The sequence below is a fragment of the Antennarius striatus genome, chromosome 8 (assembly GCF_040054535.1).
Source record: "Antennarius striatus isolate MH-2024 chromosome 8, ASM4005453v1, whole genome shotgun sequence".
Taxonomy (NCBI): Eukaryota; Metazoa; Chordata; class Actinopteri; order Lophiiformes; family Antennariidae; genus Antennarius; species Antennarius striatus.
The window spans coordinates 9,660,698-9,682,539 of record NC_090783.1 but is presented as its reverse complement, the minus strand read 5'-3'; the positions used below and the strand labels follow the sequence as shown (position 1 = coordinate 9,682,539).

Sequence of the window (21,842 nt, the reverse complement as noted above, 5' to 3'; positions counted from 1 at the left end):
ACATGTTTGTTATATGTTATGTTATGTAACTTATAAATGAAGTCCATGAGCAGCTCCTTCTGAACAAAAGTATTGATAACTTGTTTATAGCTTGCTGTCACTTCTTCTGCGGCCAAAGAGTCGCAAGAAGAATCCTTGGGATCACCAGCGCCCCCTACAACGAGGCAGGAGAACTGCATGCCTCTTCCCAGCGGTTTCTTGATCGCTCAACTCAAGAAAGACGTTACACACATAAAGGTGTTGACAAAAAACAACTGTACATTATATATAAATTAGCTAAACTGTGGAAATGTAGGTCATATAGCAAATGTTTTTGAAATTTTTAACAGCGACATATAGACAGATAGCATTACGATATAGGTCTCACTGTTTAGCTACTAGCACAGCTAGCCGAGTCATTGGACAATCCATGGTGAAGCTCAGCTGACTGGTGCCTCACTGCAGGTCTCTTCTCAGTATTACAGTATTTCGCGTAAAAATTCAGCGAATTTGAGTAAAAATAATTTAACATTCGTGACGTGAAACAGAAAATAAGTTTATAATACACATCGCTGGATAAATATAACCATTTATTTCTTCCATTTTCCAACTTTTTTCATGCCTCCCCTGACCCCACGTCACATAAGACATAAAACACACTGTCTTTCAATTCCTCGGCCCGCCTGGCTCACTGCCAGTGACGTGGAGATGACGTCATCATGCGTCACCCTTTATGCTTCCCCATTCACCGCGTAGACGCGCCAGAAAGGTACCGCGCGCGTTGTGTTCACGCGCCACCTCGCGGAAGTGATTCGCGCTAAACAGATCTCTCTTCTCTTTCTTTAAAGATTTTTTTTTTGTCGCCGCGCAGCTCAGAGCGCATGCGCGATGTGAGGCAACGGGTCAGGCGCTCGGAGTCAAAGATGATAGAAGACATCAAAGTAGTTTCTCGTTTTTTCCCCCCGTTTGACTAAACGTCATCAGGCAAACAGGAAATGTGAATTCAGTCACCGGACTCGTTTAAAGCATCTCATTTCGAGCCCCAAGGAGATCAAATTATACCACATTCCACACCAATGAATAAAATAAACACTAAAAATACTTTGTGGAGCTACCTTACTCCTCAAAAACGAGATTTAAACCACGTAACGCGAGTCTCACTTGTGCGCATGCGCGTTTCTAATGTTTGTGAGGTGAATGATCTTGACGTAGTAACGCTCTGGTAGTGAGGTAGCTCATTGGTTTGACGTCACACCGTTGTCTTGTTTGGAACTAGTCGGACCCAGAGCTGTTGGTGAAGCTGGAATTAGTGCGAACATTCCGGACATGAGTGTCGCGGATCCCCCGCGGCGCGCGTCCGGCCGTGACTCCGTGATGCTGACGCGCGTCGCCGTCCTGGTTTCCAGCCATTAGCGTCGCCGCCGCGAACGTCCGTCCGCGATGTGTCGGGGAGGAGACGAGGCGCCGGACGACTGCGGCTCCCGGGAGGAGTGGACGCTTCTTTTCTGGACGTCGTTGGCCGTCATCGTCCCGGTGATCATCACGCTGTGGTGCAGCGCGCAGAGCTCCAAGCGGAAGACGCACATGAAGGATTTCTTCCGCAAGAGCAAACACGGCTGGCGCTACACGGACCTGTTCAACAAGCCCACCTACTGCTGCGTGTGCGCCCAGCACATCCTGCGGGGCGCTTTCTGCGACTGCTGCGGCGTGTGCGCCGACGAGCAGTGTCTGCGTCGGGCCGACCGGAGCCTGTCGTGCAAGGAGATCATGGCCCCCTTCAGCCCAGACGGAGCCGTAGAGCACCGTTGGGTCCGCGGAAACGTGCCGCTCGCCAGCTACTGTGCGGTGTGCAAGCAGCAGTGCGGGACGCAGCCGAAGCTGTGCGACTTCAGGTAAGGCACACCGGTGCCACAGGTACAACCGAAACCAGCCTGTCTGCGTAAAAGACGCCTGTTTGGCCGCTCTTGAACGCGCAAAGAGCTCCAAACCATAGTGATGTTCACCCGTGATTGCGCACACAATGACGCACCTAATATTGACGGAAAGCGCGTAATTTACGCATAAAAATGCGGATTGAAGCTCCAGATATTTATAGTAATGGGTTCTGACGTCATTCCGTTTTAATTTGCATCTACGTGCTGCAGCTGCTCAGACATAATCTCATGCCCCCCCCAGGTGTGTGTGGTGTCAGACCACAGTACACGATGACTGCATGGACGCGCAGGAGGACGCGGGTCAGTGTGACCTGGGAGAGTTCCACGACCTCATCATCCCGCCTCACTACCTCTACCTCGTCAACAAGCTTCGGCGCAGACACCCTGATGAGTACAGCAAGGTGCGGAACACGTGACGTCACGTTGAGCAGTCGGCTCGTGATTACATGTTTGCACTGAGCTTTTTGTGAGCAGTGTTAGCGGGTCAATCCGTGGAATGTGTTAAGGACTGGATCTTGGAATTTTCTTAATTTCATGCCATGCAGAACATAAAAGACTTAGATTAAACTTTTTCAAGCTCAGGCACCATTTTTGGAAGTTTCTAATTTTTTAGAATTTATTTTATATACTTATCTGAGGAAGAGGAATTAAGAGCACACTCTAGTTAGTAAATACTTCAAACTCATGCATACTTGTTAGTGTGTACAGGCCCCTGCAGCACACACACACTGAAAATATCACTTTGAATGCTGTGTTTGTGTGTGTGTGTGTGTGTTCTTTTGCAGCTGGCAGCTTCCTGTGGCTCTGGCTGGACTCCGGTTCTGGTGCTGGCGAACACTCGGAGCGGTAACAACATGGGGGAGGCGCTCCTGGGGGAGTTTCGCACCCTTCTCAATCCCGTGCAGGTCAGTTTGGACACCCTCCCCTCACCTCCCCTAGAGGTAGGTTCTGTGTCCCAAAACCAAACCCGTCTCGTTTCCCCTCCAGGTGTTTGACCTGTCCGTGCTGACTCCCTCCAAAGCCCTCCAGCTGTGCACCCTGCTGCCCCCCGGCAGCGTCCGGGTGTTGGTGTGTGGGGGCGACGGAACGGTGGGCTGGGTGCTGGATGCAATCGACGCCATGAAGCTGAAGGTGAAACGGGACCGCCTCCGGCGGCATCTGGTCTTGCATGTGGTGACGTTGGTAACCTTCCTGACACTTCGATGCTTTCAGGGTCAGGACCAGTTTATGCCCAGGGTGACCATCCTGCCCCTGGGCACCGGAAACGACCTGTCCAACACTCTAGGCTGGGGGGCGGGGTATGCTGGGGAGATCCCCGTGGAACAGGTTCTCCGTAACATCCTTGATGCAGAGGTGGTCAAAATGGACAGGTGGGTGGGTGGGGCATTGTGTCCGGGTTTGGGGCTACATTTTATGGGAGTCCTGGAATAATTTAATTGGATTTGTTCCCGTTCTGCCTTCCTCCTTCCCATCTGTGCTCGCATCAGGTGGAAAGTCCAGGTGGCATCAAAGGGCCTCTACTTCCGAAAGCCAAAGGTGAGTTGGATCTGTTGCCCAGGCCTTGTGGGAGGGGCTTTGGATTCACAGGAAGCTGCCTGTCCCCTTCAGGTTCTGTCCATGAACAACTATTTCTCCGTCGGGCCTGACGCCCTGATGGCGCTTAACTTCCACGCACACCGCGAGAAAACGCCGTCCTTCTTCTCCAGTCGCATCATCAACAAGGTCAGAGATATGTGACAAGTCACGTGTGTGAATCTCAACACAATGAGTGTCTGAATGTTTGTTTCCTCTTCAAGTCAGACCTACAACCCTTTCTAATTTCCTGTTTGTGTTCTTTTCCAGGCCGTTTATTTCCTGTATGGCACCAAAGATTGTTTAGTGCAGGAGTGTAAGGATCTGGATAAGAGGATCGAGGTATGGGACGCCGGATCATGTGACAGATGTTTGTTTACACTCAGGTAGTGTTGATCACGTGTTCAAGTTCAAGTGTTGATCAAGTTCAAAGAATCTTTTCTGGTAGTTTCACCTTTTAGTTTTTTTAAACCACATTTCCTTTCATGTGTGTGTGTGTGTTCATACCCAGCTGGACTTGGATGGGGAGCGGGTGACGCTCCCCAGCCTGGAGGGCATCATCGTGTGTAACATCGGCTACTGGGGTGGGGGCTGCAGACTGTGGGAAGGTATGGGGGATGAGCCCTGCCCCCCCACACGGTAAGGGCGTGGCATCCATTTGGGTTTTATGTCTGAAGCACACTCCCCATCACAAAACGTCGGAGCTTTCCTTGTCCTTCATGCTGCTGGTCTGTTTGGTCCTGCAGGCTGGACGACGGCCTTCTAGAGGTGGTGGGGGTGTTCGGATCCTTCCACTGCGCTCAGATACAGGTCAAGCTGGCCAATCCCATACGGCTGGGACAGGCCCACACTGTCAGGGTGAGACATCAACACTCCTCCAATGCCCCTTCAGAGCAGCAGATCAGACACCTGAGCCGTACTGCTAGCAGAACTCCTGTAGACGACTGTGCACACTAGTCCTCCCAGATATGAGCCGTCACTCTGTCTGTTTTTGTTCGACATACAAGTAAAATCTGAGATATGAGTCGTGTTTCAGGACACCACCACTAGTTGGTGGATGGATACATACAGTGGCTTGCGAAAGTATTGGCCCCCAAGAATTATTTGACATTTTGCCACATTCCAGGCTTCAAACTTCAAGATAAAAAAACTGAAAATATTTTTTAAGAATCAACAACATGTGAGACACAATCGTGAAGTGGAACCAAATGTATCCAACATTTTATATTGTGTTTACACATAAAAACTGAAAAGTAGGACGTGCAAAAGTATTGGCCCCCTGTTCTCTCAGCTCAGCTAACCGACTCCAGAAGTTCCCTGATGACTTCTGAATGATCCAGTGTTGACCTAAATGACTAACAATGACAAACAGAGTTCACCTATGTGTCATTTGGTCTCAGTTTAAATGCATCTGTTCTGTGATGGTCTCAGAGGTCTATGAAAGGAACACTGGAGAACAAACAGCATCATGAAAAGCAAAAGAGCATAAAACCACCGCAAACCTACCAAGACCTGGCTGTCCCTCTAAACTTTCAGCCCAGACAAGGAGGAAACTAAGCAGAGAAGCAACCAAGAGGCCCATGATCACGCTGGATGACCTGCAGACATACACAACTGAGGTGGGACAATCTGTCCGTAAGACAATTATTAGTTGTACTCTGCATAAATCTGACCTTTATGGAAGAGTAGCAGGAGAAAGCCATTTTTGAAAGACAACCATAAAAAGGCCCATTTGAAGTTAGCAAGAAGCCACATGGGAGATACAGATGGCATGTGGAACAAGGTGCTCTGGTCAGATGAGACCAAAACTTTTTGGGCTGAATGCGACATGTTACGTTTGGTGTAAGAGTAACGCTGCACATCACCCTGAAAACACCATACCCACCGTCAAACATGGTGGTGGCAGCATCATGCTCTGGGGTTGGTTTTCTTCAGAAGGGACTGGGAAGATCGTCAGAGGTGATGGGAAGATGAATGGAGCCAAATACAGGGCAATTCTGGCAGAAAATCGGTTGGAGTCTGCAAAAGACCTGAGGATGGGGCGGAGGTTCACCTTCCAACAGGACAATAATCCTAAACATAAAGCCAAATCTACACTGGAATGGTTTAAAATGAACCATATAAAGGTGTTAGAATGGCCAAGCAAAAGTCCAGACCTCAATCCAATAGAGCCTCTGTGGAAAGATCTGAAAATTGCTGTGCACAAATGATCTCCATCTAACCTTAAGGAACTTTAGCTGTTTTGGAAAGAAGAATTGGCAAATATTTTTGTCTCAAGATGTGCAAAACTTATAGAGACATACCCAAAAGCACTTGTGGTAGTGATTGCAGCAAAAGGAGGTTGTACAAAGTATTAAAGGGGGCCAATATTTTTGCATGTCCTTCTTTGCAGTTTATTTGTTAACACAATATAAAATGTTGAATAAATTTGGTTCCACTTCACAATTGTGTCTCACATGTTGATTCTTAAAAAAATATTTTCACTTAGTTATCTTTAAGTTTGAAGCCTGAAATGTGGCAAAATTTCAAAAAGTTCTTGGGGGGGGGCAATACTTTCGCAAGGCACTGTAAGTTGAGACTGGATATCGTTCTTTACCATGTGTTGGCGAATGGATACAACATCAGTGAGACCGGATCTCATTTTCATTGGTGGAGTAGCTCGTGTGTTGTCGTGATTTTTGTGTTTCTTTTCATTCTATATTATTGTTTTCATAACTTATATATAATTATACACAGGTAAAGTCTGCATGTCTATTGGTTAATAAAAAGGTGGGTTTTTTTCATAATTTAGGGGGTTTGGGGCTTTTTTACAAGGCTAGAACAGATTAAAATGATTTAAATTATTTTAAATGGTGAAATGTTTGACTTAGGAGATCAGCTACGAATTAAACTGGAATCTGGAGGTTCTACTGTTTGACGTTACATGGACATTAGTCGGTGGACAGGGATCAGATGCAGCTCAGGGGGTCTCACCCTCCGGTGTCTGTCATTATTCTGTCTCCAGCTGGTTCTGAAGAGCTCCAAGATGCCCATGCAGGTGGACGGGGAGCCGTGGGCCCAGGGGCCCTGCACCATCACCATCACACACAAGACCCAGACCCTCATGCTGTACCACAGCGCAGAGCAAACGGACGACGACGACGACGAATCCAGCGCCTCTGAGACAGAGAGCCCCACCCCTCACGGCTCTCCCAAACCCCAGGGGCCGGTCTCTGCCCAGGCGTGACCCACCCCAAAGCACCGCGTGATCCGAGTTTGTTCTTATCTTTATTTCTGCAGCCCAGTTTCTGGTGAATGATGTGTGATTGTTAGCGTTCTGTCACTGCAGTCGTGAGGGGCTGGTGTCAGGTCTCCTTTTATCTGCACCTTCCCCTGATGAACTCAGAGCCCAGGGAGCTCACCCCCCCCCCCAACACACATGCCTGATTGTTTCCAGGTGAGATTTGCACTGATCCTTCGTCTGTAGGTTTCTGTCGTCGACCCCACCCTATTTATTCGTTGCCGCCCTGCATGTTGGCCGTGTCTCAATCGCGCTGCCAGAGTGTCAACGTGAATGTCAAGTGTTGGTTTTTGTCATCTTCTCGTAGTCCAATAAGCCCACACAAACTAATCCTCTCCAAAACACTAAAGCCAACTAGCGGAGGGTAGAATTAAAGAAGTCACAGAATGTTTCCTCATCACATCAGAGTGTGAGTGTGTGTGTTTTTTTAATCAGGGCCTCCACCACGTCCTGTTGTCAATCACTGGATGCCCATGCTGGTTTGTTTACTTCCTGATGCACTGTCTTCAGCAGCTCGCCATGCTGTTACGATATTAAACGTTAGCTAACGTTGGTGTCAGAGCGACAGACACCACACGACTTGTTTACTTCATTTCAAATGACTGCCAACTTTGTGTTGTTGTGTAGACCATTTATTTTGCCTTCTTGTTAAGCCTGTTGTGTTTTTTTTTGTTGTTGTCTGTTGTTTACCTCGGTTTCGCGCCTCTTACAGCGTTCAGACACACACCCACACACTTTACCTTGTGTGTTGGTGCTGACGTCATGATGAAGCTCCCATGTCGTTATTTGTCACCCTGACTAGTTTGTGCGCTACCAGCTATGACCACTAGGGGGCAGCCGGCACGCCAACAGCTGCTGTCCTCAGACCATCCCTGCTGTATCAACCTGTTAGTCAAGTGATGCTGATTCTGCTGTGTGTATTTCCCATCATTCCTGTAATGGACATAATGTCTTCAAGGGTTTGATAGGCCCTCAACCTGGTGTGTGTGTGTGTGTGTGCGTGTGCGTGTGTGTTGCACTGAATTTACTGAAATCCTATTTGTAATCCTTTTTTTTTTGCCTCACTAGCGTTGCTCTAGTTCAGTTCACTGTATTCTATGTATTCTATATTCCAACACGCTGCTTTCTGACAAATCTTACATGTGCGCCCTGCACACACTTGCACATGGCTAGTAGCTAGTTTGTGTGCTCGCTAGAAGAGCTATTGAATTTACCTGGGAGATGCTACAAACAATACTAGAGCTGAAATACTCAAACTTGACGACTGTGGTGCATACAGGATCACTTCTGTTATCTTGGACGCACCATCATCAAATCGTGTCGCCCCACTAGTGGCAGGATTTCCTGCAGCGAAGTAGCTCCTACATTTGAAGGCACCCGTCAAACGCATATCCTGGTGTTCCCTCAGAAGGCCTCTGGCTTGGAAGAAGGCTTTGTTTCCTTTTAATGCTAACAGCTAGCTGCCGTCAGTTCAGGATTCATTGTTTTCTTTACAGAGCAGTATTTTATGTCGACCCAGTCTCTTGTGGCAGATATGTTCATTATAATTAATATCCTTATTGTATTTTTTTTTTACACTTTCATATTGTCATTTCATGTATTTATGTATTGCTGTAAAATATCTGCAAAATAAATTGATCCATAAATATTAATAAAGTGAAGAAAATGTTTGGATCTTCATGTGACAAATTACTATATATGTAAAAGTTGCAAAATGGTAGTAGCAAACTTTTTTAGGTGCAATCGTTACGAAGAGTGTTAAATGTGGATTTTGATAAAAGTGAATGTAATGAGGTAATGGTTTGAATTCAAAGACATCATAAATATTTTCTTGCAGAAGCCACGGGTGTTTTGTTTATTTCAGGGAGAATCGAGCACATTCAGAAAATTGCGTCCGGATCTTCTTCTAGTCCTAATCCTGAGCTCAAGTGATTTGGAAATGTGTTGCTTTTCTAAGCAGCGGCTACCGCAGTCATTTCTGAATGTTCTGTAAGTTTATTAAAGCACAATGGTTTCCTGAACTTGGCGCACTCATAAATTGAACCATCACGCATCATGTGGCAGACTCATAATGTCCATGTCGTTAGGACACACAACTGCGCCTCTTGTGTCAGGACTGCAAAACATTCTTATTTGCTGACGCATCACCTTTTCAGGCTGTGGATGAAGGAAGGCTTCAGAGCTCCTTCCTGGTGAGCAGCTTTGATTTTCAGCTTTTTGGTTCCTCCTCTCAGATGATTAAAAGGTTAAAAGGTTTCTTGAAGTTTGAGTCGTGCAACTTGTGAGAAAACTTCCTATTACCTGAAAATTAGCAGGTGATACTAATTGTGTTTTGGCTGTTTGTTGGTGAAGCACAAAATTGTTGAACAGAGAGGGTGAAGAAATATTAGAAAACTGTTTGGGGAAAAGTGGAAGAACTGGAATTAAAATATATGTTCATTTCCTAAAACCAAAGCATCGACGAAATCTGAGTTAGCTCATCTGGTGGTTTCAAAATTAATATTGAACCCTTCAAAGGGTCATTTGGATAAACCTGAGGGATTGGGGTTTAACAGCAGAGAAAATGATTAAAGAATTACTCTGATTGACTGAATGGATTTTTTTTTCTGTCGTTGCTTTTTAATTTATTTGATTTTAAATGAAACCAGATAAGTTTATTATGTATTGTGATGATTTCTGAAGAGATTTCTGTATTATATAATCCTGTTTTAAAGTCTTGCTAGTGTCACCTGTAGTGAAGAATAAAGTACATACAATAATTCCTTCTGAAATGAACAAAAAGGGAATTTATGAAAATATCTGACAGCTCTTTAAATTTTTTAAATCTCAAAAAAAGAAAACAAAAAATTCAGTGAAGAAGGAAACATTTTTATTGAACATAGAAATTGTTTAATCATTAACAAGACAACCACACACAAATATTAACATTTAACTCCATGCATCGCCTGTTGGGTGCAATGCACTAAACCATAAATGGAGCTTCACGTAAAAGCTGCCTGATGTTGATGTGGAGATCTAAGAAAATCCCAACGCACTATTAAATGCAAACATTCTCAAACTACATTTAAACTGATTATCAACAGAAACAATACATTAAGATAATCTGAAAGCCAATGGAATGATGGGTTGATCACAAGAGAACACAGAAAACCCTAAACGAGAGGAATTAGGGTCAAATGTGGCTTTAAATAAAGACAATCCTGCCTTAATCTGACAGCACAAAGACGACCGTTAGGATGCTGGTAGCGATCGTGAGCCGGTGTCACTGGAATCAATGCACTTTCCACAAAGCTATGTCTTCCACAATTCTCTGTTGAGACCACAAACAACAGTGAGGAAACGAGGGGTTGCCCTCTGCAGGTTAAGACTGTCCATGCAGTGATGTAAATAAAGGTGTGTTGAAGTGCGTTGGTAAGACAATTTAAGACAGGCGTTCACCGTGTCTGACATCTGCAAACTGTTACATCACATGGGAAAGCAGCATGATCGCGTTAAATGAAATGAGGTCATTATTTACTCACTCTGTTAGATAGCATATAACAACTGGATCTCGATTAGATCTCCTCCAAGAGAGAGGATCCACTACAGTAGAAACAATCGTGTTGTGTCCAGATGTCTACCATCCACATACTTCATCACATCAGCAGAGTTAAAGACGCTTGTGTTAGGCCCACATCACCAGTAGGTACAATGACCAAAGCAACAGTTGTGCTGCATCCGCCAACGAGCCACTGGAGCTAACGCCGCTGCTAACACGTCCCACAGGCCTGACTCTCTTTACCGCTTCGTGGAAAACCAACACTGGTGTAATCCGCATGTAACACCCGTGTGACCCACCCTAATGTCAGGTTCAAGTCCATCTCTAGTTACAACTTAACAAATGGAATGGAACTAGAATAAAAACAGAGAAAATGTTTAGAACTCGAAGAGAAGAAGGTCGAATCATGTGATCTGTCCTCGCAGTAACCAATGCAGAATGTTTTCCTAGGTTACACAGCTCGAGTGGATCAAACAACCAATTGCATTGAAGAAATAAAAGTATTTCTGGTGTGGATGCACGATGCAGATATCAGTATGGTACCCTTAATGATGCCTCGATGACACTCAATGGCGACACAACGTTAACTTCTGAGCAGGAAGACTGAGGAGGAAGATGTCTCTTCTTCCTGGAAGTACTTCCTGGAAAAAAAATTGGGAATGAAAAAAGACATGGCAAAAACAGGCTAAACCGTGTCCGCCACTTGTGGACTAGGCCTCCACTCAGGGAAAGATTAGACTCTGATGACAGCATGTTTGAAAGTAAACTTGAAGTATTAAGAACTCAAGTTTTCAAACTTTTTTTAGTTTTCATCAGAGTACGTACTCGTACTCATATTTGTACTCATACCCAATCTGGTAAAAACTGGTATAGCTGCAGTGATAATTTGTAGCTAATCACATAATAAGTTAGCATGACACACTGCATGCCAAACTACAATTGTTTTGTCCATAAAGAACATACATCATAAGATGGCTCTTCACAGCCGGGCACATGAAAGCATCATGTAAAACGCCCACAATGCTGTACAGACACGTGCTGGAGGTTGTGTGCACCGAACCATTTTTATACAGTGACACACAACTATTGTCCAGTGCATACCACACGAACACATGTGATGCTAGTTCACGGCACGTGTTCTGCTATAGTCGCAGTAAAGATGGACGCTAAAATGTTGCTAAAGTGTGTAGCAACTACCCTCTCTTGGGTCTGGCCACCTCTCTTGGGTCTGGCCTTGGCGTGGCGAGGGGTCCTGTGCGTTCCAGTGACCCTGGAGAGTGATACCGTCGGGAGCTTGCTCCTGGTAGGGTCACCCATGGCGGGCCGGTCTCCAGGGTAAGTTCCAGACAAAGACCCCAGCGTGTCGGTATGCTGTGAGGTGGCAGCCCCACCAACCGACTATCCTGCGGAGGGCTGACAACCCACCCAGGAGAAACCCTTTGTTACGAAACTGACCAGAAAAAGAAGCTGGACTGACCAAGACGATAACGGACCCCAGCCTGCCCACGACCAACGAATATGGATCAACCTTCGTCGTAGGACCCGTGTCACCACATGGAACGTCTGGACACTTCTTCGCCCAAGAGCTGCCACTCTGCTATCCCGAGAGCTCAGCCGCTATAAGATCACCCTGGCAGGGCTCTGTGAAGTATGATGGCAAGGCAATGGCGAAACAACAGAATGCGACCACCGCTACATCTGGAGCGGCCCCGAGAGACAGACAGGCCTCTATGGCGTGGCACTTGCCTTCCCAAAGGCCCTCTGTAAGTGCCTCATCAGCTGGACTCCTCTGAGCGACAGACTGTTGTCGGCTTGCTTTCTCCAGGAACACGGCAAGATGACAGTCATTGTTGCCTATGCTCCCACCGATGTCGCTGATGAGGATGTGAAGGATGCCTTCTTTGACCAACTCCATCAGGCTGTTGGCCAAGCCTCACCACACAACATCACCATTATTTTCACTGACGCCAATGCCCCTATTTCCAGCAGTGATCGGTCCACAAGCTCACCTGTCGGCACAACTTTTGCAGACAGGCTTACAGACAACAACGGTCACCGCCTTCTCCTTCTCTGCCACCACAACAACCTCTGCGTCACTGACACCTGGTTTCCTCGAAAACTAATCCATCACTGGACATGGTACAGCACAGATGGCAGAACCAGGAAAGTGTTGGACCACATCCTCATCTCCCGACGCTGGAAGTCGTTTGTCACCAACTGTCGTGTGTACAGAGGAACAGAGCTTGGCAACACTGACCACTGCCTGCTGGTGGCCCAGCACAAGTTATAGCTGTGAGCCAACCAGCACACCACGACTCAACCTTGCCTGGACTCCTCCCTACTCAGTGACCAAAACATTGCCACTGACTTCAGTTGCTCCATCCGCCCCGCCCCTGACCACTGACAAAGTGACGGACTGGCACACCCTCAAGGATAGTGTCATCCAGTCAGCTCATAATGTCCTTGGATGCTCTTGATCCTCCCCCAAAAAGTTTTGGATATCGGCGAGGACACCCACATCATTGATCAGCGGCGCCAAGCCAGGCTCCAAGGCGACCTGACCGAATACCGAGGACTGAACCACCAGCGCAAAGTGGCCATAGCTGAGGACAGAGAGGAGTTCTGGCAAGCACAAGCTGAACACCTCGAGTCCGCAAACAATATCAACAACATGAGCCGTGTCTTCACTCTGCTGCCCACGCATCAAGGCAGCCCTGGTTAAAGACTCTGATGGCAACATCATAACAACAGAAGCAGACTGCCTCACGTGCTGGAAAGAGCACTTCAGCCTCCTTTTGCAGCACAGCTCCACCCCAACTGATCCCACTATCTTGGCGGCTGCAAACGCCTCAGTCCCTAGCGATGCCTGCAGTACAGATCCCGTCAGACCCATGGAAGTCAGAACAGCTCTGAAAAAAATTAACAACAGGAAAGCCCCTGGCATCTGTGCAGTAATGGCTGAGATGCTAAAATCTGGTGGTGACAGTCTTGTTGAGTGACTCACCCACACCTTCAACCATGTGTGGGAGACAGAGAGACTTCCCAGTGACTGGACCAGAGGAGTCATCCTACCCTTCTGGAAACATAAGGGTGACAGGCTAGTCTGCAGCAACCACAGATGCATCACACTTCTCTCCATCCCCAGCAAGCTCTTCACCAGGATCTTGCTCACCCGTGCTCTCCCAGCCATCAGAAGTCGCCGCCGTCTACAGCAGGCTGGCTTCATGCCTAACCGCTCCACCACAGATCACATCGCTGCTGTTCGCCTGCTCATGGAGAAGACCCATGAATTCAGCAAAGATCGCCAGCTACACATCGGGTTCATTGATTTGAAGGTTGCCTTTGACACTGTCTGCCATGCCTCACTCTGGAGCATTCTACAGACCCTTGGAGCACCACCAGTTGCCCTGCTGAAGCTGCTCTACATCAATGCAGAGAGCTGTGTTCGTATCAACAGTACAGACTCTGACTGGTTCCCCATCTCCAGTGGCGTTCGCCAGGGCTGTGTGGCCGCTCCTGACCTTTTTAACTGTATCATTGACCATCTGATGTCCAGGGTCTGTGAGCAAGTCCCTTGGGTGTTCCTCAGAAACTACCACCTGACCAACCTGGAGTATGCTGACGACACCATCCTACTCAGCACATCCTACAGCCAGCTGAGAGATGCCCTGGTCAAATACAGAGGAGGGGCAGAGAAGCTTGGTCTTCGAGTGAGCTGGACCAAAACCAAATGTTGGTTTTGCATGCATGTTGGTGATGGACCGGATCCACCTCCCTGCAGCTAGGTGATAACACTGTGGAGCCTATGGAGCTTTACTTATCTGGGGTCCATAGTGATGGACAATGGGGACCTTAAACCAGAGATTCTCTGTAGAAGAACTCTGGCAGCATCAGCTCTGCAGTCTCTTTGGAAGCCACTCTGGCGGCACCAGACCACCTCCCGCAAGACGAAGCTGTGAAATTTACAAATCTGCCATCCTCTACATCCTGCTCTACTTCTCAGAAACTTGGCCCTTAAATAAGACCCTGGCTGCCAGTATAGATGGTTTTGATAGCAGGGCTCTCAGAACCATGAAAAACATCAGGTGGCCCCAGCGGGTTTCCAACAAAGTGCTTAGAGCACGTGCCAACCCAGAGCTTCTTGCCAGGCGGCGCAACGTCGTACCCGCTGGTTTGGTCATGTCCTCTGCCTTCCCCCTGATCACCCAACAAGAGCCATTCTCCAGTTTGACCCTAAGACCGCAGGCTGGAAACAACGTCGAGGCAAGCCCTGCACTGATGGCTTGACGTCATGGCGGGTGACCTCCGACAACAGGGAGTCGCTGTGGAGGATGCAGAGCAGATGGCACAAGACCGCCAGCGTTGGAAAAAACTGACTCATCTGGTTGGCTCAACGCACAGGGATGGGACACTCCCCCATCGCAAGAGTTCTACTTGACTGACTGACTGTAGCAACTACTTGTTGCTACACACTTTAGAAGCAGATATTTGAAGTGAAACACAAGAAAATATATTTTCGAAATTAAAATTTGTGGGGATGTATCGACAAAAGTAGTCAGGACCGAGAGAGAGAGAGAGAGAGAGAGAGAGAGAGAGAGAGAGAGAGAGAGAGAGAGAGAGAGAGAGAGAGAGAGAGAGAGAGAGAGCGAGAGAGAGAGAGAGAGAGAGAGAGAGAGAGAGAGAGAGATTCCTTATGCCTCCAGGTTGCACAAAGTAATGGAGGAGCCACTAGAGAACATCCAGAAAGCTGGATAGACTGCTTCTGCAAAGGTGAACACAAACGAGTGGAAGGGAAATGCCCTGTCGGCCACGTTATAGAACGTAACGATTCCCGCCTCACGATCCAACAGCACGCCAACGCGCTTTGTGTTGAAATAGGGCAGCACGGTCTCGCTGCCGTTATACCAGGCAGACAGCTTGGCGTTAAACCACTCGACACACCAGGACTGGGCGTTACGCCCCAGTCGGCTGGTGGCACCTTTGCGGTCGATGCTCCTGTAAGACAAGCCTATGCCAATGAAATTGTTGCTGCTCATTTTGATTTCCCAGTAGCGGCGCCCTTTAGAGAAACCCGTGGAGCTGAGCACCTGGGAGCAGACAGCAAAGCGTGAAGGGGAGTCTGGGTAATTCACATGCTCGTCCAACACGGTGGCCCGAGTGAAGCCCTCACTCAGCATGATGCGTTTGTGGGCCGTCTTTGCATCCAGTTTGAGCGTCACAGCATCTGACAGCAAGAAAAAAAAGGTTGAAATCCGGTGCTAAAGAAGTTTGGATGCTGCAGAAAATATATATAAAAATTATGTCTACTTGTGACAGTTTTAGAACCGCTTCAAGAGAGGAGATCCAATGGTGTTCACTACAGTGGCTTTAGTTCTTTTCTTTTTCTATTTGACTTATTTTCCTGTGTCATCAATGCGTTTTTGTCCCTGATGTACAGCGCGCCCTCGCGAATTCGCGCATCAACGCTCGTGACTCCACCTCGTCGTGGATTTTTGGTCGGCAGTCACGTGATACCGTACGCGCATTCTATTGGCTGATGGCATCCGGAAGTGTGCTACGTTCTGTGAGTCTCGGACTTACCTGAGACACAAAAGTGCTTTAAACAGTCAATAAGAGTGTGGGAAATAGTAATACAGATAGAAAGTGGTTTAATATCAGTATGGGGAGGGTTCATAAAGGTTTAAATTACCGTAAATAATAAAATAAATAGTTTGTCACTCTATCGCGGAATTCGGTTACTGCAAGGCATTAACCGCGAGGAATGAGGGCGCACTGTATTTCTTCTTTGTAACAGTTTCTTTTTCTTCTTCATTTTGCTGTCGTACATCACCCTGTGTTGCTTTCTTTGTCACTTCTTGCCTGATTTTTATTGGAAGGATAAGGATAAGATGTTTTTTCTACATTAGATTTGTGTGAATTGCAGTCTCATTTAGAGTTCTTTTTCTTTTCACATTCCTGTCCACTTGTTCTCTCTTCCTGTATTGTGTAACACAACAGCCCCATCCTTACTGACATTAACTCTTTTTATTTTCTATTCGTTCCACATTTGTTTGAAATATATGAACTGTATTAAGTTAAGACAAAAGCATCCTTCCATCCATTTTCTTCCGCTTTATCCACTGCAGCGGGTCATGGGGAGTTAGTGACTATCCTAGCTGGCATAGGGCGTGAGGCGCCACTGCACCGCGGAGACACATACAAAGACAGACAACCACACATACACACACACACACACACACACGCAGACACACACTCACTCCTACGGGCAACTTGGGACCAGCCAATTAACCAATTAAGCGCATGTTTTTGGAGGTGGGTGGAAGCCGAAGAACCCGGAGAGAACCCATGCAAACACGGGGAGAACAAGCAAACTGCACACAGAGCGGGACTCGAACCCAGAACTGCTGTATTGTGCGGCGGCAGCGATACCCACTGCGCCACCGTTCCGCCCAGAAAAAAACATCCATTTGTAAAAATGTGTGTGTGCTGAGTTTAATACACAGCACACACACGCTCACACACGCTCACACCTTCTGTAAACACACTTACATTTCAGAAGTTCGTGTCTTTTCTCCGCAGACGTTACTTCCAGAGGAATGTATAACCCTTCGGTGGCAGAGGAAAAAAGAAATAATTGATTAAAACAGATAAATAAAACCTCTTCAAAGGAAAACACTGTTCTACACGTCTCGACTAAACTATTATCTGATGGTGACTTGAGTTTATTGTTTAACATGGGTCACAGCCCCTGCTGTTTGAAAAGAGCTTATTCATATCTATTTTTAGCTCTCGTAATTAAATGTTGCATTGCTAAGCACGACGAGCATGAACTGCCTGCAGTCCAGTAGGATTGTGGGTAACGTAGGCAGTAGGAAGTGGAATGAGTGAACTAAATGTCTCGATCTCCTTCATCCATTTTTAACTACTGGTCAGGAATGTGACCAATCAGCTCTGATGGCGGAGTGCTCTTGATGGACGGCGTCTACCTGGCTTCTCTTTGGATCCGGCCTCTTTGGATCCGGCCTTTTCATTCAAGTCCAACAGGCAGTCCTTTGAACTGGAATGCTTGTTGCTCAGCTTGTTTTTAGCAGATTTTCCAGTTTTTTCTAACAAATAAACAAATTTGTCAGGGCGGTCTGACTCGCCATATTACCACTAAATGAAGCATGAAGTTAGTTATTTGTCTAAAAATGGATATTTACACAATTTTTCTTACTTTCATCTGTTTTCTTGTTCCTTCTGGGTTGAGCACCTGGGTGAGAAACAAACGACAGGTTTTATTCTTGAATCATCATTTTCATCACACCTCACAATGCGTATGTGTGGGACAGAAACGCACCAGGCTTCTGGTACATTTCGGGGTTCAGAGTTGCAAAGTCTGGTCCAGGGGTCGCAGTAGCGCCTGGGAACAAAACAGAGTCAATACAACAGTCTTTTAATCCACATCTGAATACTTCTAGGTTACCTTTTAATTTGATGGAAAAGAAAAACACTGGTGTAACCCGAGTGTAACACCCATGTGACCCACCCTGAGCATGGTAGGGCTCCCAGCCTCCTACCGGCTTGAAGTAGCCTGTTGGAATAGGAACTGGACAGAACTGTTGCAGGACCGGTGGAGCACCTGGACTGTGGGACCTGGGATTTCCTTTGTTCTTTTGAAACTGTTTTGGTTCTGAAATAAAGAGCAACCCGCTATGACACGCGTCTTAATCCTTTTCTGCTAAAATAATATGATCCTAGAGATCAGCATGCAGGACTCCGGCGGAGGTCCGGCACTTACTGAGACTGAGGCGGCTTTTTTATCTGTGATTATTTAAATACACACTACTAGTTTCACATTGCTCAGAGACACAGGGCTGGAGCTCAAACCACCAAACGTGCCTTTAGCAAACAACCAGCAGAGATACATCCTACAATGCAGTTAAGAGTTATAGAAGAAGTTCTCTGCTGTCTCAGATCACCCAACCCTTGTCCACCATGACATACAGTCATTACTACCCCTGGTTAGATTACAACAGTTTTGTTTGAGGTGGATTTTTCTTTGAGGTGTGTGTTAAATTAGAAAATGATGACACAGGGTGTATCAGAAAAGCTTTGGCACTCCCTGCTATAACTTCCTGGTGTACTCCTGCCCCACATGTTCTTTTCAGTAAAGCCAATTGGACTTATGGGTACCTGTAAATTCCAAGCTGCCCTTCCTGCCTGACACACGTGATACGTACAGTAGATATTGATCATTCACCTGGCCAATGAGTCAGCAGTCTGGCCTCAACCGGCTGTTTCAGGATGTTTGTTATGTGTTCTTTCAGGGCAGCGGCAGAAGCCTCTGCTGCCAGTACCTTCCTGGAGTCCAGGCTGATTCGAGGGGTGTAAGGGTTGAAGTTGGCGACTGGTGGCAGGTCAAAGGAAACCTATGGGAAAAGAAAGACATCTCTTCTCCATTTAGTGTCATTCTAAACGTCAGCGTAAAACTGTGTTAAATTTTATGAAGAGACGAAAATGAGATAAAGTCATTTGTCAAGTTTTCAGTGTAGCATAACATGAGGCTTTATCCATCCATCCATCTATTTTCTGCCGCTGTATCCGCCGTAGCGGGCCACGGGGAGCTGGAGCCTATCTCAGCTGGCATAGGGCATGAGGCGGGGGACACTCCGGCCATGACGCTAGTGCACAGCGGAGCCACACACAAAGACGGACAACCATGCACACACACTCACTCCTATGAACAATTTGGGACCAGCCAATCAACCTGAAGTGCATGCTTTTGGAGGTGGGAGGAAGCCGGAGAACCGGGAGAGAATCCACACAGAGACAGGGAGAGCATGCAAACTACAGAGCAGGACTCGAACCCGGAACCGCTGTATTGTGAGGCAACAGCGCTAACCACTGCGCTACTGTGAGGCTTTATGTTGTCTATAAAATTAAGATTAAGATTAGAAATTATGCTAATATGCTAGAAGCATCCCAGTGAAAATAGAAACACAGTAGAACCTCAAGATACAAGTTGAATCCACTCCGTGACTGAATTCGTAAGTCAAACAAAATTTCACCATTTACAGTAAATATAATCATTTTGATCCATTCTAGCCTCTAAAAAAGCCACAAACCCCCTAAAAATTTTTTATTAACCAATAGACATGCAGACTTTACCTGCGTATAATTAATTCTGTATGTTACGTAAACAACGATAAAAAAAGAAAGGAAACGCAAAAGAGAACACACGAGCCACGTCTTTACTCCACAGACGAGAATGAGATCCGGTCTCACTGACATTGTAGCCATCCACCAACACCTGGTAAAGAACGAGATCCGATCTCAGCTGATGTATCCACCCACCAACATGTGGTAAAGAACGAGATCCGGTCTCACTGATGTTGTATCCATCCGCCAACATGTGGTAAAGAACGAGATCCAGTCTCACTGATGTTGTACCCATCCACCAACTAGTGGTGGTATCCTGAAGTACGACTCTTATCTCGGATTATCACTCGTATGTTGAAAAAAGACAGACAGAGCGATGGTTTGTATCTCATATATTCTTATCTTGAGGTTCTACTGTATCATAAAAATAAAAGTTGTCTCACCTGTAGGAAGGACAGAGTTTGCGACTGACTCAAAAGACCCTGGATATGCTCCTTAGCTTTCCTCAAATCACTGATGTTCTTCGTGAACCTCTTGGTGAGATCATTGAGTTTGGTCTGACCATTCTCTAGCTCCCGGTCCACTTCCTGCAGTGCATCACGCTCATCCTGGGCCAGAATATCCCTCATCTGCTGGTACTCTGCTGCTAAAGCCTTCCGTCTGTTGGTGGCTGAGTCCTGCAGGACAATTACAAGAGGATCTGTCAAAGGACAATCAGGTAAAAGGAAGGGGCAGGAATGATTCACAGGACCAACACTCATTGTCTTGGGAAGCAGGACAAACACTAATTGGATTGATATGAATGTAAGATGTTGAGCATGACCTTCAGCTTGATCTGCAAATCCTTCATTTGAAAGATGGAATCCTCATTCTTTGAGATCTTCCCTTCCAGCAGAAGTAACTTTCCTCTCAGATCGAACTACAAACACAGAGACACAACAGATCAAAACTCCCCAAGGTCCATTTAGCAAGGACCCTGTTTTATGAGGATGGAGTATTGGGTTAGGCTCTAGCAGCATCTGCTCCAGAAGAACTTTACAGTCCCATCATGGTTCTTCACCTGGATTTGGTAAAACACTCACCTCTTTGGCGGTCTTTTGCTCCTCTGGAGAAAGGAAGGTGCAGCCTTTGTGAACCTGTTGGAGACAGGTGCTGCAGATCGGTCGGGCATGCTGGCTGCAGAAGAACTCCAGTTGCTTGTGGTGGTCCTGGCAGATGCGCTCCAGAAGGTCTCTGATGGGCTCGGTCAGCTGGTGGAGACGGAAAACTGGGTTTTCCAAGTGAGGACGCAGGTGCTCCTCACAGTAGGAGGCCACACAGGTGAGGCAGGTGCGTGACGCCTCTGTCTGCATACAGGTGTCACAGACTATGACGTCATTCTTATCGGGTCCACTGTCCTCTTCGACCGACCTGGCGTCAGACGTCCCGCTCGACCCTAAGCTCAAGGTCTCCACCACGTTGCCGATGACTGTGTTCTTCTTCAGCTCCGGTTTGCTGTGGAACTCCGTGCGGCACTGAGGACACCGGTAATCCTCCAGGTCCTTCCAGGTTTCCTCCAGGCAGTCGAGGCAGAAGTTGTGTCCGCAGGGGACGGTTACAGGACAGGTAAACGGACTCAGACAGATGCTACATGTGAGCTCGTCCTCCAGGTTGCGTAAACAAAACGGGCTCTCCGTGGTTTCGGCCATGATGACGCGTCCGGTGGAGACTGAGGGAGAAACGAAACTTAACGCGAAACCGAAAGTGACGCAGTTCGCTGCCGGTTCCGATGAAGGAGAATTTAAGTCTTTTCTTTTCTTTTGCTTATTTTCCCGACCGACCGACTGTGTGTGTGTGTGTGTGTGTGTGTGTGTGCGTGCGTGTGTTATGTCCGAAAAATATAATAAAATATATGTGACACCGATATATTCTCACATTTATATTTACAAATTATAATATTTATATTTAAATATAAATACTTATTATTACATTTCATTATTATACTTAATAAAATTTCAGATAAAAGAGTCGGCAGTACCTGAGGTTCTGGAGGGAGAGATGGATCGATCTGTGCAGCTCGACTGGGATATGGTGACGAGTCTTTCCCTCTGTCCTCATTCGCTCTCTCTCTCTCTCTCTCTCTCTCCTCTCTCTCTCTCTCTCTCTCTCATCTCTCTCTCTCTCTCTCTCTCTCTCTCTCTCTCTCTCTCTCTCTCTCTCTCTCTCTCTCTCTCTCTCTCTCTCTCTCTCTCTCTCTCTCTCTCTCCTCTCTCTCTCTCTCTCTCTCTCTCTCTCTCTCTCTCTCTCTCTCTCTCTCTCTCTCTTCTCTCTTCTCTCTCTCTCTCTCTCTCTCTCTCTCTCTCTCTCTCTCTCTCTCTCTCTCTCTCTCTCTCATCTCTCTCTCTCTCTCTCTCTCTCT

At 46.8% G+C, this 21,842-nt stretch overlaps 2 protein-coding genes across 5 annotated transcripts; one reads left to right on the top strand and one right to left on the bottom strand.

The window, feature by feature from the left end:
• The first annotated feature begins 534 nt into the window (after positions 1–534).
• On the top strand, positions 535–8,433 carry dgke (diacylglycerol kinase, epsilon). Of its 4 annotated transcripts, XM_068321653.1 has the most exons (11): positions 540–1,871; positions 2,155–2,314; positions 2,699–2,818; positions 2,901–3,044; positions 3,126–3,283; positions 3,401–3,449; positions 3,522–3,635; positions 3,756–3,827; positions 3,997–4,124; positions 4,232–4,343; positions 6,490–8,433. In XM_068321653.1, exons 1-11 carry the CDS (start codon positions 1,420–1,422, stop codon positions 6,709–6,711), a joined length of 1,731 nt encoding a protein of 576 aa, XP_068177754.1. In that variant the 5' UTR covers positions 540–1,419; the 3' UTR covers positions 6,712–8,433. The 4 variants fall into 4 exon arrangements, 3 of the variants coding, with proteins under 3 accessions (XP_068177755.1, XP_068177753.1, XP_068177754.1); XM_068321652.1 differs by having other exon boundaries at positions 538–1,871; positions 3,401–3,635; XR_011036913.1 differs by lacking the exon at positions 6,490–8,433 and having other exon boundaries at positions 536–1,871; positions 3,401–3,635; positions 3,756–3,871.
• A 1,179-nt stretch (positions 8,434–9,612) lies between these two features.
• On the bottom strand, positions 9,613–21,569 carry trim25 (tripartite motif containing 25). Its single transcript, XM_068321651.1, has 11 exons — positions 21,462–21,569; positions 20,527–21,152; positions 20,268–20,363; positions 19,888–20,121; positions 18,546–18,714; positions 17,832–17,975; positions 17,643–17,705; positions 17,520–17,555; positions 17,290–17,409; positions 16,853–16,909; positions 9,613–15,527 (listed from the first exon to the last, which is right to left on the bottom strand). The coding sequence occupies exons 2-11, from the start codon at positions 21,130–21,132 to the stop codon at positions 14,995–14,997; spliced, it is 2,058 nt and encodes a 685-aa protein (XP_068177752.1). The 5' UTR covers positions 21,133–21,152; positions 21,462–21,569; the 3' UTR covers positions 9,613–14,994.
• Positions 21,570–21,842: the final 273 nt, after the last annotated feature.

What these genes read in the sequence shown, in the direction of transcription:
- trim25 (XM_068321651.1), bottom strand. Translation starts at nt 21,132, where the DNA reads ATGGCCGAAACCACGGAGAGCCCGTTTTGTTTACGCAACCTGGAGGAC. An exon ending in ATTTGCAGATCAAGCTGAAG is followed by an intron (nt 20,122 to 20,267) that starts GTCATGCTCAAC and finishes ATTGTCCTGCAG; the next exon opens with GACTCAGCCACCAACAGACG. An exon ending in AAACTCTGTCCTTCCTACAG is followed by an intron (nt 18,715 to 19,887) that starts GTGAGACAACTT and finishes CTTTTCCCATAG; the next exon opens with GTTTCCTTTGACCTGCCACC.
- dgke (XM_068321652.1), top strand. Translation starts at nt 1,420, where the DNA reads ATGTGTCGGGGAGGAGACGAGGCGCCGGACGACTGCGGCTCCCGGGAG. An exon ending in CCCTTCTCAATCCCGTGCAG is followed by an intron (nt 2,819 to 2,900) that starts GTCAGTTTGGAC and finishes TTTCCCCTCCAG; the next exon opens with GTGTTTGACCTGTCCGTGCT. An exon ending in ATCTGGATAAGAGGATCGAG is followed by an intron (nt 3,828 to 3,996) that starts GTATGGGACGCC and finishes GTTCATACCCAG; the next exon opens with CTGGACTTGGATGGGGAGCG.